Raw genomic sequence first — 15,351 nt, forward strand, 5'->3', positions numbered from 1 at the left:
ACCCTACTCCAACTTAAAATGATACCTCATTTATATTTTATTTAAAAAGATTATAGGTTGTGATTACCCCATCTTCTTACCGGCAAATCCACTGTCTACCTGCATATGTGCCTATAAGCTCTAAATTTCTTCCAGTTACAATGTATGCATAGTCTCTGTTCACTTCTATGGCCAACTCCTCTACTTGAGTGCTGAATTCCTTCTGTTGTTCAGTCGCTTGATGGGTCCGACTATTTGTGACCCTATGAACCGCAGTATGCTAGGTTAAAAACTAAAGAAAAATTTGCCTGTAGTTGTTCAGTATCTCCTGAAATACATATTTTTCCTTTTTTTTTGCATCATTCTCATCAGCTTATAAATGTTATAATATTTCCTAATTTAACAAAAATAAATACACAGAAAAACTTTATTCTTGAATTCATATTATCTGTTTGCAGCAAACACTTTTGGAAAGGTTTCTCTGTACAAGTTGTCTCTATTTCTGTCTTCTCATATCTTTTTCTTAACCCATTTCAAGTCTTAACCCATTTTGTTGCTACCATACCAATGGAAACTGCTCTTATTTTTTCAAGTTTCACCATAACCAGGCCTCCCTGGTGGCTCAAATGGTAAAGAAACTGTCTGTAATGCAGGAGAACTTGGTTCACTTTCTGAGTTGGGAAGATCTCCTGGAGAATGGAATGGCTACCCACGCCAGTATTCTTGCCTGGAAAATTCCATGGGCAGAGGAGCCTAAGCAGGCTACAGTCCATGGGGTTGCAAAGAGTCAGACATGACTGAGAGACTTTTACTTTCACTTTCGATCTTGTCAGATAAGATGGTCAATTCTTCTCTATCAGCCTTAATCTTAGTCAATCCATTTCACCTTTTTCACTTGGCCTCCAGAATTCATTTTTTTTTTCTGTTTTTTTCTCCTACCCTCAATTTCTCTGTCTTAATCTCTTTTGCTACATTATATCCTTTCCTTCTCTTCTGTCTCTTAAATCAGGTGTCCCCAACCTTCAGGATCTAATGCCTGATGATCTGAGATGAAGCTGATGTAATAATGATAGAAATAAAGTGCACAATATAGGTGCTTGAATCATTCTCAACTCATCCCCCACCCCACTCCCTCTGTGAAGTATTGTCTTCCACGAAACCAGTCCTTAGAAAATGATGGACTATCCTAAAGCTCATTCCTAAGTTTACATTTCCATATGCACTTTCTGCCTGTTGGATTTCATCCAACGTTACAGATTTAAACCCAACTGATAATTCAGACCCCTCTCTTGGCTCCAAAGTGTTATAACTATCTGTCCATGCAAAATTTCCACTCAGATATCAAGCCTATCATGTCCCCAACAAAATTTTTTATTTTCCTTATAAAATTTCTTCCATTTCTTGTTGAGTCTTCATGTCACTTTTTTTCACTTCTGTACTTTAAAATATTTAATTTTATTGTAGTATAGTTGCTTTACAATGTTGTTAGTATCTGCTTTATAGCAAATAATTGGCTATATTTTTACATATATACATACTTTTTAAGATTTTCTTCATATTTTTTCATACTTTTTTAGATTTCCTTCTTATTTAGGTCACCACAGAGTAGTGAGTAGAGTTCCCCGTGCAATATGGTAAGTTCTTATTAATTACCGATTTTATACATAGTGCTGTATATATGTTAATCCTAATCTCCCAACTCATCCCATCCCACCACCCTCTTCCCCAAATTGGTATCCATAAGTTTGTTCTCTATATCTGTATCTCTATTTCTTTTTTGCAATTAAGTTCATCTGTCACCAAGTTAAGTCAGATAAAACACCCAGATGTCATCTGCAATATTTTTCTATTTTACTATCACAACACCATCCAATCCATTTACGATTTTCCTCACAGTAAATAAAAATGAAAATAAATAATTAGAAAATGATATTGAATATTTTGTCCTTTTTATTACACCGTAAATTTTATATTAGGGATTGTGTGAATTTTTTGTTCATTCTCTCCTCAGTGGTGACATGTAGTAAATATAACAAATATTTGCTGGCAGGTTATTGTTAAGCAGCATACATAGATTAGTGAAGTTTTTCCTGTTTTAGCATTTCAAAAAACAAACAAAATATGGTATGTTTGATTGTATCAACAGTGGGAAGATTTTTTCTTAGCAGAAATTGCTTTTCACCTTATGAAACAAAATCAAGTAACGCACAATCTAGGGACTCATCCTCTACCTTCTGTCCTCACTACAACTTTCAATCAATCTTGCATATCCCACAAATCTTATAGGACAAACAAACCAGAGAGGAAAATCTAAGGAAAAATCCTGCCCAAACCCAGCAGTATATTGTCTGATATTATATTTCTGAGTGTCCATAAAGCTTGGATTCTTAATTCCACATTTGATAAGTTAGTCTGGGGGTGGCAGCATTAATTTCGAATTAGTGTCTGGTCTGATGGAAGCAGTTCTCATATGGAACTACAGTCCTTTTACCAAATCCATCCAGAATTTATAAATAACTGCCACTTTGGAAAATATTTAAGAGATCACCTATGTCCATTCATAAATGTCTTTGTTTTGTCACTAACGTATTAACATATAGAAAGTAAAAATATATTTATATTATAATGTTACCATTCTACAAGAGTGTATGTTTGGAACATGGGAAATATCGCTCTATTCTGATCAAGCAATACCAGGTGTATTATTAGAATAAAATATGCTGTGTGAGGACAAGCATTAAAAAATGCTAAACATCAGAAGAAACCTAAATAGGTAAAAGCCAGGACTAAAGGAAAAATAGTGGGTGAAATTGTTTTAGTAGGCTATAAAATATTAAATCATCCTCATCAAAGGGATTGCTCTTAACTGTTCTTCCACTTGGGAACCAATCTAGTAGAAACAAGAAAATGTGGTTTTTAGAATCAATCAGACACAACTGAGCTCAAATCTTTGCTCTTTGACTTATCAGTTAAGTGATTTTTTATAAATTGCTTAATTACTCTGAACCAGTTTCCTCATTTGTTAAATGATAATGATGCTAACTATTTTATATCATGAAAGTTAAATGTGACAATGTGGTGCACCTGATAGACATATATTAGTTAGTTTGTTTTTTTTTTTCCTTAAGAATGGCAAAAATCAAACTTTAAATATGAGAAGATTTTGGAAAAAGCAACACTATTCTAAGACAGAAATATGAAGTGGCGTTTTGATTTTTCCATTGGTTCTTTCTTTTTGATGCACAGTACAATGGTGGCATTTCCCCTGGAGTTTGAACTTGGGATTTGAATTCTAGAATTTGTGATACAGAAGTTAAAGAAAGAAACAACTTTAGAAATAATTTTGTGTTTTTTTTTTTCATTTAAAAAAGAAAGAGGTTTTTTTTCTCCTTCAATATATGAACTTTTTATAGTAAGAGGTTTTGTTATTGCTGTTTTATTTTTAATTCTACTAAAAGTAACTATAATTATTCCATAAATGACTCAAACATATGGAATCATTTACTCTGGGCAGAGGAACAGAATGCTATAAAAATTACAATGGCTATAAGCATTCAGAGTTTATTAGAGGTGGGTTTCCCTTTCCAGATTATTCTTTCATTGGTTATGAGTTACTGTGAAATTACTAAAACAAAATTATATTATTTTTAGTTTGAGGGGGGATGTAGCAAATAATGAAATAACTGTGAGGAATTTCACTGGCAAATCAAAGTGCTCTCTGTTAATTAGCTCCTGCCTACACACATAGTTTAAAAATAATTGTATGTTTATGAAAGAATGATTAGTTAGGGAATGTGCTGAGGTAATAAGAAAAAATCATGAAGAGAGCAATTTAAGCTAATATCCACATATCATTTTATATAACCACATCACAGAAGGGGGTCCCAGTTAATTAGATTCCTTTAGTTAAGTAGGAAATATTAAAAAAGGAAAAGATTCTTAGGGTTCAATCCAATGTATGTATGTTATCTGGGGGAATAACTTGGACTCTTTTCTGAATGTATTTATATCTTAGTGTGTGTGTAAGGCATAAAAATAGAGACTTTGACCTATACTTAAGAAATGTTTCTGCTTAAATATCATTCATTTATGACATATAAAAATTGAAAAAATATTTTAACAGAAATGTTGGCTACAAAATATAATTTTAAGAGAGCCTTAAACTATCACACTTTTGCATTCATCTCACACACTAGTAAAGTAATACTCAAAATTCTCCAAGCCAGGCTTCAGCAATACGTGAACCGGGAACTTCCAGATATTCAAGCTGGTTTTAGAAAAGGCAGAGGAACCAGAGATCAAATTGCCAACATCCGCTGGATCATGGAAAAAGCAAGAGACTTCCAGAAAAACATCTATTTCTGCTTTATTGACTATGCCAAAGCCTTTGACTGTGTGGATCATGATAAACTGTGGAAAATTCTGAGAGAGATGGGAATACCAGAGCACCTGACCTGCCTCTTGAGAAACCTGTATGCAGGTCAGGAAGCAGCAGGTAGAACTGGACATGGAACAACAGACTGGTTCCAAATAGGAAAAGGAGTATGTCAAGGCTGTATATTGTCACTATGCTTATTTAACTTATATGCAGAGTACATCATGAGAAATGCTGGGCTGGAGGAAGCACAAGCTGGAATCAAGATTGCCAGGAGAAATATCAATAACCTCAGATATGCAGATGACACCACCCTTATGGCAGAAAGTGAAGAGGAGCTAAAGAGCATCTTGATGAAAGTGAAAGAGGAGAGTGAAAAAGTTGGCTTAAAGCTAAACTTCAGAAAACTAAGATCATGGCATCTGGTCCCATCACTTCATGGCAGATAGACAGGGAAACAATGGAAACAGTAGCTGACTTTATTTTCCTGGGCAGATGGTGACTGCAGGACGCTTACTCCTTGGAAGGAAAGTTATGACCAACCTAGACAACATATTAAAAAGCAGAGACATTACTTTGCCAACAAATGTCCATCTAGTCAAGGCTATGGTTTTTTCAGTGGTCATGTATGGATGTGAGAGTTGGACTGTGAAGAAGGCTGAGCACTGAAGAATTGATGCTTTTGAACTTGGTGTTGGAGAAAACTCTTGAGAGTCCCTTGGACTGCAAGGAGATCCAACCAGTCCCTTCTAAAGAAGATCAGTCCTGGGTGTTCATTGGAAGGACTAATGGTGAAGCTGAAACACCAATACTTTAGCCACCTGATGTGAAGAGCTGACTCATTGGAAAAGACCATGATGCTGGGAAAGATTGAGGGCAGGAAGAGAAGGGGACGACAGAGGATAAAATGATTGGATGGCATCACTGACTCGATGGACATGGGTTTGAGAGGACTCCGGGAGTTGGTGATGGACTGGGAGGCCTGGCATGCTGCGATTCATGGGGTGGCAAAGAGTCAGACATGACTGAGTGACTGAACTGAACTGAACTGAACTGCCACATAATTCCACGTCTTTGAGTGATTTTCAGTTTTAAAATGGACAATACTAGGAATTCTAAATGCAGACCCAAATGATCATATTTTTGTCTTCACTTGTGGAAGTTTATACGATCTGTGGGCACATATAAATATACAGGTGTATGAAATGGGCTCAGTCAAGTAGATGCTTCTCCCTGGCTCTGTCTGATTCATTCCATCTGTAAACTACTGAAGATGATAAATACCCTTTTGTGAACATGAAAAAGGATTCCTTCCACTATTCATGGGGGCTTCCCTGGTGGCTCAGATGGTAAAGATTCTGTCTGCAATGCAGGAGACCCAGGTTTGGTCCCTGGGTTGGGAAGATCCTCTGGAGATGGGAAAGGATCCCCACTTTTATGTTCTTGGCTGGAGAATCCCATGGACAGAGGAGCCTCACAGGCTACAGTCCATGGGGTTGCAAAGAGTTGGACACAACTGAGAGACTAAGACTTTTACTTATTGTGCAAAATATTCATAGGAAAAAGACCTACTACCCCTCCATCTAGATATCACATTTTAGAATCAAAATCTGTGAACTCCAAAGTGAGGAGGCAAGAAAAATTTTACAGTTTTTATATATTAAATTTTATTTCATTCTTTTAAATATCTATTGTAAACTCTATTTATATACTTGCATAGATGAGTTTGTGATAAAAGTTTTTCATTGATAAGAGTATTCCAAGTTTTATGATGACAGCTCTAGAGCAGTGCTGTCCATGAGATATCTAATTCAAGCAAGAGATTATTTATAATATTCTTATAGACATATTTTTAAAAGAGGCAATTAATTATAATAAAATTCCATTTAACCCGATAGATCCAAAATTACTAGCATTTGAATCAATACGGCAAAATTTTAATGAGATAGTTTATGTTCCTTTCTACATATGGTGTCTTTAAAACCCAGTGTACATTTTACAATTACAGTACATATCAATTTGTTTTAACGATGTTCAAAGTTAGTGATCACACGTGGCTTGTGGTTGCCATATTGAATAGAATAGGTTTAGAGCACTCTTGGAGAAGGCAATGGCACCGCACTCCAGTACTCTTGCCTGGAAAATCCCTTGGGCAGAGGAGCCTGGTAGGCTGCAGTCCATGTGGTCGCTAAGAGTCAGACACGACTGAGTGACTTCACTTTCACTTTTCACTTTCATGCATTGGAGAAGGAAATGGCAACCACTCCAGTGTTCTTGCCTGGAGAATCCCAGGGACGGGGGAGCCTGGTGGGCTGCCGTCTCTGGGGTCGCACAGAGTCGGACACAACTGAAGCAAACTAGCAGCAGTAGCAGCAGCAGAGCACACTTAGGGAAGACTCACTTCTCTGACAAATAAAAAGAAATGCCATAAATTTGGTGTTAACATTGGGGCAGTTTGATCCTGATTATTCTGTGAATTACTGCTCATAAATGGAGTACTGAACTCCTAGAGCCAATGTGCATATTGACCCCTTACCTTATGGCAAATAAATGCACAAAAGAACCATGATTTTAGTTCTAAGATAATAATTTAAGTGCTTGTTTTTCACTCTTTTTCAGACAAACAAAGAATATATTATATGAAGGTAGTAAGACCAATTTCTCTTGGACTTAAAGGTGTTCTTATATGGCAAAGTTACATGGAATGAAGCAAACAAAATTCCTTCCAGGACAGGAAGAAATAAGAAAAGAATCATTGAAAGTAATATAGTAGGCCAGGTAGGTAGAATTCAAAGATGGCTCCCAGGATTTCAGCCTCTAGTGTATAAACATACATTTACCCAGTTATTCAATCAAATACTATTCTAGGTGTATTGCATAAGAGTTTTGCAGTGCAATTAAGGTTCTAAATCACTTGACCTTGAGACAGGGAGACAATCAGTTAGGCCTGATCTAATCTCAGGTGTCTTTGAATATGAGTCTAGAGGTCACAGAGATAAAGACTAAAAGATTCAATAATGAGAAAACTGGCACACAGTCACCATCTTTAAAGATGGAACAGGCTACGTGACATGCTACATGCCCATGGCAAAGAGCAAGCACTGGAAGACAGCCATAGTCTACAACTGCAAATACTCGCTTTCTGTCAATCACCTGACTCAACTTGGGAGAGGACTCCCAGCTCTGGTTGAAAGCACAGTCCAGACAGCACCTTGATTTCATCCTAGTGACATCCTAAGGAGAGAACCTAGCCATGCCTGTGCTTTTACCTATAGAACTATTCTGTTATTTTTGTTTCCATTTTTAAGCTTCTATGTTTATGGTAATTGTTTACATGGTAATAGAAGGCATATAGTAGTTGAACAATTCATTCACCCTACCTAATCACAAAGCCGTTTGTTTTTAAACTTTACCATTTAGTTATCCAGTATACAATCCAGATCTACGGTATTTTGAATTGCAAAATAGGTTTTGAGGGAAAACTATGATACCATTAGATGCTAAATTCACTAATATCTTCACATTGGAAGTGTTTAATACATCCACAGTTATACTATTACTCTGATTTTTTCTATAAACACAAATGACTTCACACACACACTAAGCATGATTTTAAAGATTAAATACAAGGAGTAGGCAAATGACCAAGGATATATGCTATATGTGTTAACCCTAATCATTCTATACCATAGTAATTCCAAGTCCTATGTATATACATACTATACATATATATATAATTTACTGTTTAACATATTTACATGTTAGTCACTTGAAAGCATGAAGTCAATTCTCTTTATTAGGAATTACTGGATATTTTGCCATATCTGCTACTTTTTCACTTCCTTTTTACATTGTCAATACATCTCTCTAGGTACTACAGAAATGTTTGCAATAGTTTTATATTTTTAGTTGGTTGCAATATAGACAGCTCTTAATCTGAAAGATATTAGTTATAAATAGAACATAATATTCTCTCTTTATACATATAATATTCTCACCTACTAAAATTGCAATTAAAAATACTTAGTAATGTTGATGACATACTTATACCTTTTAATTATACTTTATAAGAATATATACTCCAGAGGTCAAATCTTGGGAAAAAGACACGTAAAGTACATTTAAAACTGTAAATATCTGTATAAAGAAAGGAGCTAAGTCTTCAGGAATATCTCTTATTTTTTTTCCTTCCATTCAATAAAAGACATTCAGTAATGAATTTGAATGAAGCTTTAAATATTTTGAGATCATTGACAGAAGGCAGTCCTGACTTCATTCCAGATCAGAAATTACTAATTATAAACACCATAATTTCTGCACCATAGAAGGATGCTGATGGACAAGAGTAAAAAAGTATTCATAATGGTTACCTCGATCAACTAAATTTTTGCTCTGACCCTTAACTGGTATAATAAACATCTTCCCAGTTCAATAGTTCTATCTTTGGACTTTCTATTATAGTCCTACAGTCAATGCTCTTAAAATATCTTTTGACTTTCAGTCAAAAATATGACTTTAGCTCACATTTTTTACGGTCAGTAAGTTTGAGTTTAATATTAACATTTCTAGGATGTGTAAAAGCTTTGTAACAATGTATGGACATTTTAAAATCATTACAAAAGCCATTCATGCAAACTGCGTCACTGAATACTTTTGTTTAAAATATTATATATGAAACGAATCACCAGTCCAGGTTTGATGCATGATACTGGATGCTTGGGGCTGGTGTACTGAGACTACCCAGAGGGATAGAACAGGGAGGGAGGAGGGAAGGGGGTTCAGGATGGGGAACACGTGTATACCTGTGGCGGATTCATGTTGATGTATGGCAAAACCAGTACAATATTGTAAAGTAATCAACCTCCAATTAAAATAAATATATTTATATTAAAAAATAAATAAATAAAATAACCACTTGAACTGTATGGAAGGGAATTAACAACAATTGATCTGAGATGTTTTACTCTTGACTTAAGATTCTTTGATAATTTTGGTATTTTTTGAGTACTTCAAAATATGGGGCCCAAATCAGCTGGAAAAAAAGAAATTCACCCACTCTCCTTCACCTCTCTGGAGTCTCTTTAATTCAAAAGTAAATTTAATATATGAAACATGGTGGACTGTGGATAAACTTACAATAAAAAGCCTGTGTACTTTTATTTATTGAACTTATGGATCATAACACAACTGTCACTCAAATAACATAACTGTCTACAAGCAAATTTGACTATTCAATTTGGACATAAGCTACAAACTAAGTTCCTTGGAGGCAAAACAAGCAAAGAAAAAAGATTGTGCCATTTGTGCAAGTAGTGCCAAGAACATCACATCAGTCAGCCCTCTCATTTATCACACATGGGTCACACCGCTAAAGGATAAACTGTCATGTGACCTCTCAGGTAATAACTACTATATCATAAAGTAAAAGTGTGACACAGGCATGAAACATTTCACATGTTTGCTTATGTGAGATTTAGGGAGTTAAACTCAGTTCAATCACCTTATTTCATATTGTGAAGCATCTAGAATAACTGAGTTGAAACAAATAGCCAGATAAAAATGTTTGAACATACATCTATTAGTTGTTAACATTTCTGTCAGTTGCTATAAATTCAATAAAAAATTAGTGACATTTGAATTGCTAACTAAAAAAAAAAAACGAACAAACTTTGCTAACAGAGTCTTTCCTTGTTGAGATGAACAAATTTAGGTTGTAGGAGAGTAAGAAACTAAATAAGAGTTTTAAAAAGCTCTGGATATATATTTGACTAAGAAACTAAAATAGAATAGAATAGAATACATTGTTCTAGCAGAATCTATACAAAAACAGCATATATACAAGCTAAAATAAATAGCATCAAGAAGAATATTAAAAATAAAACTTTTCTAAATGTATTTCTTCATAAGATTCTTGATGGAATAGAAAGAACATCAAAGCTAAATGCTATTTTTAAGGAATTTACTTCAAATAAAGAAAGTATGGAGAAGTTTCAAAATATCAAGCATTATTTTCATTGTAAGTAGCATATTCTGGAGACTACACGTAAAATAATAAATTCTATTCTATCCTATCCAATCTTCCTGGAAGAAATTCCAGCAGCAGCCTACAAGGTAAATGGAGTGTGGAAAACCAATTCGTAAATTGCAGGGTTGGGAAAGAATAACACTGCTTAGAAAATGAAAGTCGATCAAGATTGGAAACATTTCACCTGTTTTCATTTAAATCTTCAATCTCTTTTCCTGCTGGTTTAGGAAACAGAATAGAGGATAATGGGGCAGTAGGGAGTATGAAATTTAAATATTTTGAAATGACCACATTGACATGCTCAATGTAATTTTCTGTGACTAAAAGAAAACTAGGTTTTGGATAATTAAAATATTATGTATGAAACTTAAAACAATTGTTTCTATCATGTTTTTATCCTCCTATTATATAAAATTTACTTTAATCAATTAAGATAGAAGCTTAAACTGTGATGGAATTTAAAAATGAGAAATGACCTGAAATATAACATTACTAAACAAGTTCCCTGCTTTCAATTAAATATATATCCACCCCATTTCTGAGAAGTAAGCATTTACTGCAATACTAAGGACCTGAAAGGAGATACTTGTTCTTTCTCATCCAACACATGTCAAAACAGTCCACGCTCATAAATATTTTCTGAAATGTCCAAGCTAAATCTGACAAGTCAGTCAATAAGTGAATACAATTGAAGAACAGAGTCAACATAATGTAAAAGTCAACGTAAGAATAGAATAACTTAAACTGCCTTAAATTTATGTTAAAAAGAGATATTAATTAAAGATATCTAGAGATATCTAAAAGGAACAATTAGTTATCTACTATCAATTATTTGAAATCATGATACTAAGAAATGTGATACAAAATTTAGGTCCTTAGAACTTGACAAATTTGGATGTGTTAATTCCATAGCCACTGAATTACTGGACTAGTGACCTGCTATAAAATACTAATAGAGCACAACCTCATGAAATTTTTAAAAAGATTATTTTACCAATATTTCAATTAGATTCATAACTACCATCAGTGAACACATACTAATCAATGGTTCCTTTTCATTATCTCAGTTAATCTTCCCACCAATTTTATGAGGCATAAGAATTCCCACTTTAAAAATTGCCATTATTGTCGTCATTTTGCAGATAAAAAATATTGTAGAGTCAATACTTGACCCCAGGTTTTCACATTCAAGAACCTCTGCTCTTCACCTGTACCAAGGCCTACAGGTGATTGTTCATCAGAAGGATGGGCTGAACTCTACAGTCTATATGCTGCTACCGGTCATGTGCAGTGCTGAGTCACTTCAGCCGTGTTTGAGTCTTCGTGATCCCATGCACTGCAGCCTGCCAGGCTCCTCTGTCTATGGGCATTCTCCAGGCTGTCATGCCCTCCTCCAGGGGATCTTCCCAACCCAGGGATCGAACCCAGGTATCCCGCATTGCAGGCAGTTTCTTTACCATCTGAGCCACCAGGAAAACCCAAACTTATTTATGGGAAAGCTAATATGAATTTGACCTGTTAACCTAAGCCTAAAAGGAATGGCCTGGAAATCTCTGTAAACAGGAATGAAAATTTCCAAACCACTTATATTTAAATGTGGAAATATTAACTTTGTAAGACACACTATGACTTTGAGTGATAAACCTCAATTACTATCACTGAAAACCTAAGTCGTCTCTCACTATGGTTTTAACACTTTCTCTGCCTCTGCATATGCCTATGCCTCTGACCTACTGCCATTGGTACCAGTGGCCCTCCTTAAGACAGCAATTTTCAAGACAAAAGAAATGTCCTCCCTTCCTTTAAAGGGTCTATCAAAGGGGCAGAGGGACATATCAAAGCTCCCGGAGTGACTCTGAGAGACCTGCTACCCTTTGGAGGGGTATGCTCCTCCATCCCTACCATTTAAAATATTTTTACTCAGCCATTAAAAAGAATTCATTTGAATCAGTTCTGATGAGATGGATGAAACTGGAGCCAATTATACAGAGTGAAGTAAGCCAGAAAGAAAAATACCAATACAGTATACTAACACATATATATGGAATTTAGGAAGATGGCAATGACGACCGTGTATGCAAGACAGGAAAAAAGACACAGATGTGTATAACGGACTTTTGGACTCAGAGGGAGAGGGAGAGGGTGGGATGATTTGGGAGAATGGGAATTCTAACATGTATTCTATCATGTAAGAATTGAATCGCCAGTCCATGTCTGACGTAGGGTGCAGCATGCTTGGGGCTGGTGCATGGGGATGACCCAGAGAGATGTTGTGGGGAGGGAGGTGGAAGGGGGGGTCATGTTTGGGAATGCATGTAAGAATTAAAGATTTTAAAATTAAAAAAATATAAATAATAAATAAAAATAAAAATTTAAAAAAAAAGAAAAAAGAAAGGCTAAAGCCAAAAAAAAAAAGAGAAAGAAATGATAAGTAATACGTACTGAGTGATTTTGCTAAACCAAGCACTATCTTATTGACTCACTCAATCTTCCAAGCCAACTTAAGAATGATACTAATAGTCCTATTGTATAATGAAGAAAGCGAAGCTCAGATAATTTAAGGAACTTACCTACAGTCACACGTCTAAATAATAGTAGAAAATCTGATTCCAAAGACAGCACATTTAACCACCATATTATATTGCCTCTTGTTAACTGGTTGCAATGATAATAAAAAATCATCAAAAACAAATGCGTATACATGCTTCAAAATGATAGTACAGTGACTCAACCAAGTCTCAAGGAGGAAAAATATCTATATAGGAGTAAACAGTCATTTGTTTATAAAACTGCAGTTTGAGCCTTAGGTTCTCCTTCCCTCCTTGTCTCTCTGTGTTTCTCTCTCATTTATTATTTTTTTTTTCATAATTTGACATTGCTCTAAACACTTGTATTAATAGATCTTGACTGTGCCCAAATGCCAAAGTGCCACTGTTGTATAAATCACTTAACTACCACATTTTTCTTTTTAGAATTTGATTTCTTTACTTACTTTATTAAAAAACAATTTCTAATAAGAAATATCATGTTAGACTGTTTTAAAAACAAGGCAAAATATCATATAAATAAAAAACTGCAACTAAATTAAATGACATAGATGAATCTCGTTTATACAATATTTAGCAAAAGAAGTCAGATGTAAAGAGTAGTGCATGATTCAATGTATATAAAGTACAAAAACAGGCAAATTGACCTGAGTTGTTAGCTCAAGGGAAACGGGCCTCAAGAAGTGTTTCTGGTTCTCACACTATTCTGTTTCTTGATCTGGCTGATGATTACACAAATGCTTCATTTGGAAAAATTTATTGAGCTTTACATTCATGTTGTGCATATTTTTACCCTACACATGTTACACTTCAATCCAAAGTTTACATTAAAAGGCAGTGCTTTATCCAAAATGGTTACTTTGCTAATTGTAATTTAGCACAATTTTCTCTTCCAAAAGATACAATTAATTTGTTTCATAAAGAAATTCCATATTTCATAAAGTATTTCCACACCACATTGTACAGTTACTATTTTCCTAAACATTACATGTTTTAAAGTCAAATTTATTGAGGTATAATTTATATACAGTAAAATTCATTCTTCTTAATGTAAAGCATAGCCATTTTTGACAAGTCCATACATTCATGCAGCCATCATCACTATTAAGATACAGAATAGTTCCATCATCTCTTTAAATTGCCTCATAACTTTTTGTAATAGATCTCATCTCCCTCTGCTCCCACCCCAGTTCCTGGCAACTCAGATCAGTTTCATTCTCCACCGTTCTGCCTTGTCCAAAACGCCATATAAATGGAATCCTATAGTAGGTACTCTTTAAAATCTAGCTTCTTTCAGTTAGCATACTGCTTTTGAGATCCATCCATGTTTTGTGTATATCAGCAGTTTGTTTCTTCTATTACTGAGTGATTTTACAAGGTATGGATATACCACAATTAAAAGATATCTGAATAATTTCCAGGCCCTGGTGATTTTGAATAAAGCTATTACAAGCATTTGTATATAGGTTTTTGTATAAACATAAGGGAAATACTTTGTTTTTTGACTTGTATTATACTGAATATTTTCTATACAGTCTTTAGTTTATAGTAATCCTGATACCTAAGGAATATACCAACCAGTTCAAAATAAAGTCAGAAATTAAATCAAGTAAGAAACACCTCAGAAAACAGATCAACTTTTGCAAATTACCCTCTTAAAGATATTTCTTTCTGCAATCATCTACATAATTAAGAACATAAAGATTCTATTAAAGTTCTAGGCTAATATTTAAGATCATGTTTAAATTATACAAAATTAAAGAAATCAATGATATTACTAATTTGGATTCCAAAATCTTAATGAATAAAGGAAGAAGAGGTAAGAAATATGGCTTGAAATGTAAAGAGTTCTATACCTCTCTCATTACTCCCTGATGTAACATATTATACACTTTACCCAACTGGTTAGTAGTTTTGTTTTTTTGTTTTTTTTTGTTTTTTTTCCTATCCATGATAATTGGGAAAGGATTTGAATGACAAAATGGAAACATGGCAGATGTTACCTAGCATGTTGTGGTAAAGTGGAATGGCCCGTCCAAAGGTAGTAAATGCAGTCATGACTAGTGGGACCGCTACACCTGCAGGCAATTACAGAACAGAAAACATCATTCTCCATTCACAGTGGCATGCACACACATGCACCAGTGCTCACACACGGAGCCTTGGAGGAGGAACATGGGAAGCAAGCACACCAAGTACCTATCCATCAGGCCGATGCAGTCTTCTATACTTGAGCCTATGCACCTGTAGAAGGTCCAAATTTTAAAAATACAAGGAAAGAAAAATTAGTCATTTTCAAAAGAATCAGGAAGACCAATACCAACTGTGTCAAACCCTAATTATAGTTATTAGACAACTTTGGAACATCATGAATTTAAAGCTGGTGAGATGATTACTTGATGGGTGCCCAGAAACGAACTGCAAAT

At 34.7% G+C, this 15,351-nt stretch overlaps 1 protein-coding gene across 3 annotated transcripts in view; it reads right to left on the reverse strand.

Annotated features, from left to right (window-relative positions):
• The window catches only part of ERBB4 (erb-b2 receptor tyrosine kinase 4), a 1,296,210-nt gene that overhangs the window by 272,943 nt on the left and 1,007,916 nt on the right, over window positions 1–15,351 (reverse strand). For 2 of the 3 annotated variants that reach the window (XM_060410398.1, XM_042244993.2), the window contains exon 16: window positions 14,929–15,003. In XM_060410398.1, coding sequence (XP_060266381.1) covers window positions 14,929–15,003 — 75 coding nt within the window. Of the gene's footprint in view, window positions 1–14,928; window positions 15,004–15,124; window positions 15,170–15,351 lie in introns of all 3 variants that reach the window. The other variant, XM_060410397.1, reaches the window with a different exon arrangement.

Source organism: Ovis aries, chromosome 2 (assembly GCF_016772045.2).
Source record: "Ovis aries strain OAR_USU_Benz2616 breed Rambouillet chromosome 2, ARS-UI_Ramb_v3.0, whole genome shotgun sequence".
Lineage (NCBI taxonomy): Eukaryota > Metazoa > Chordata > Mammalia > Artiodactyla > Bovidae > Ovis > Ovis aries.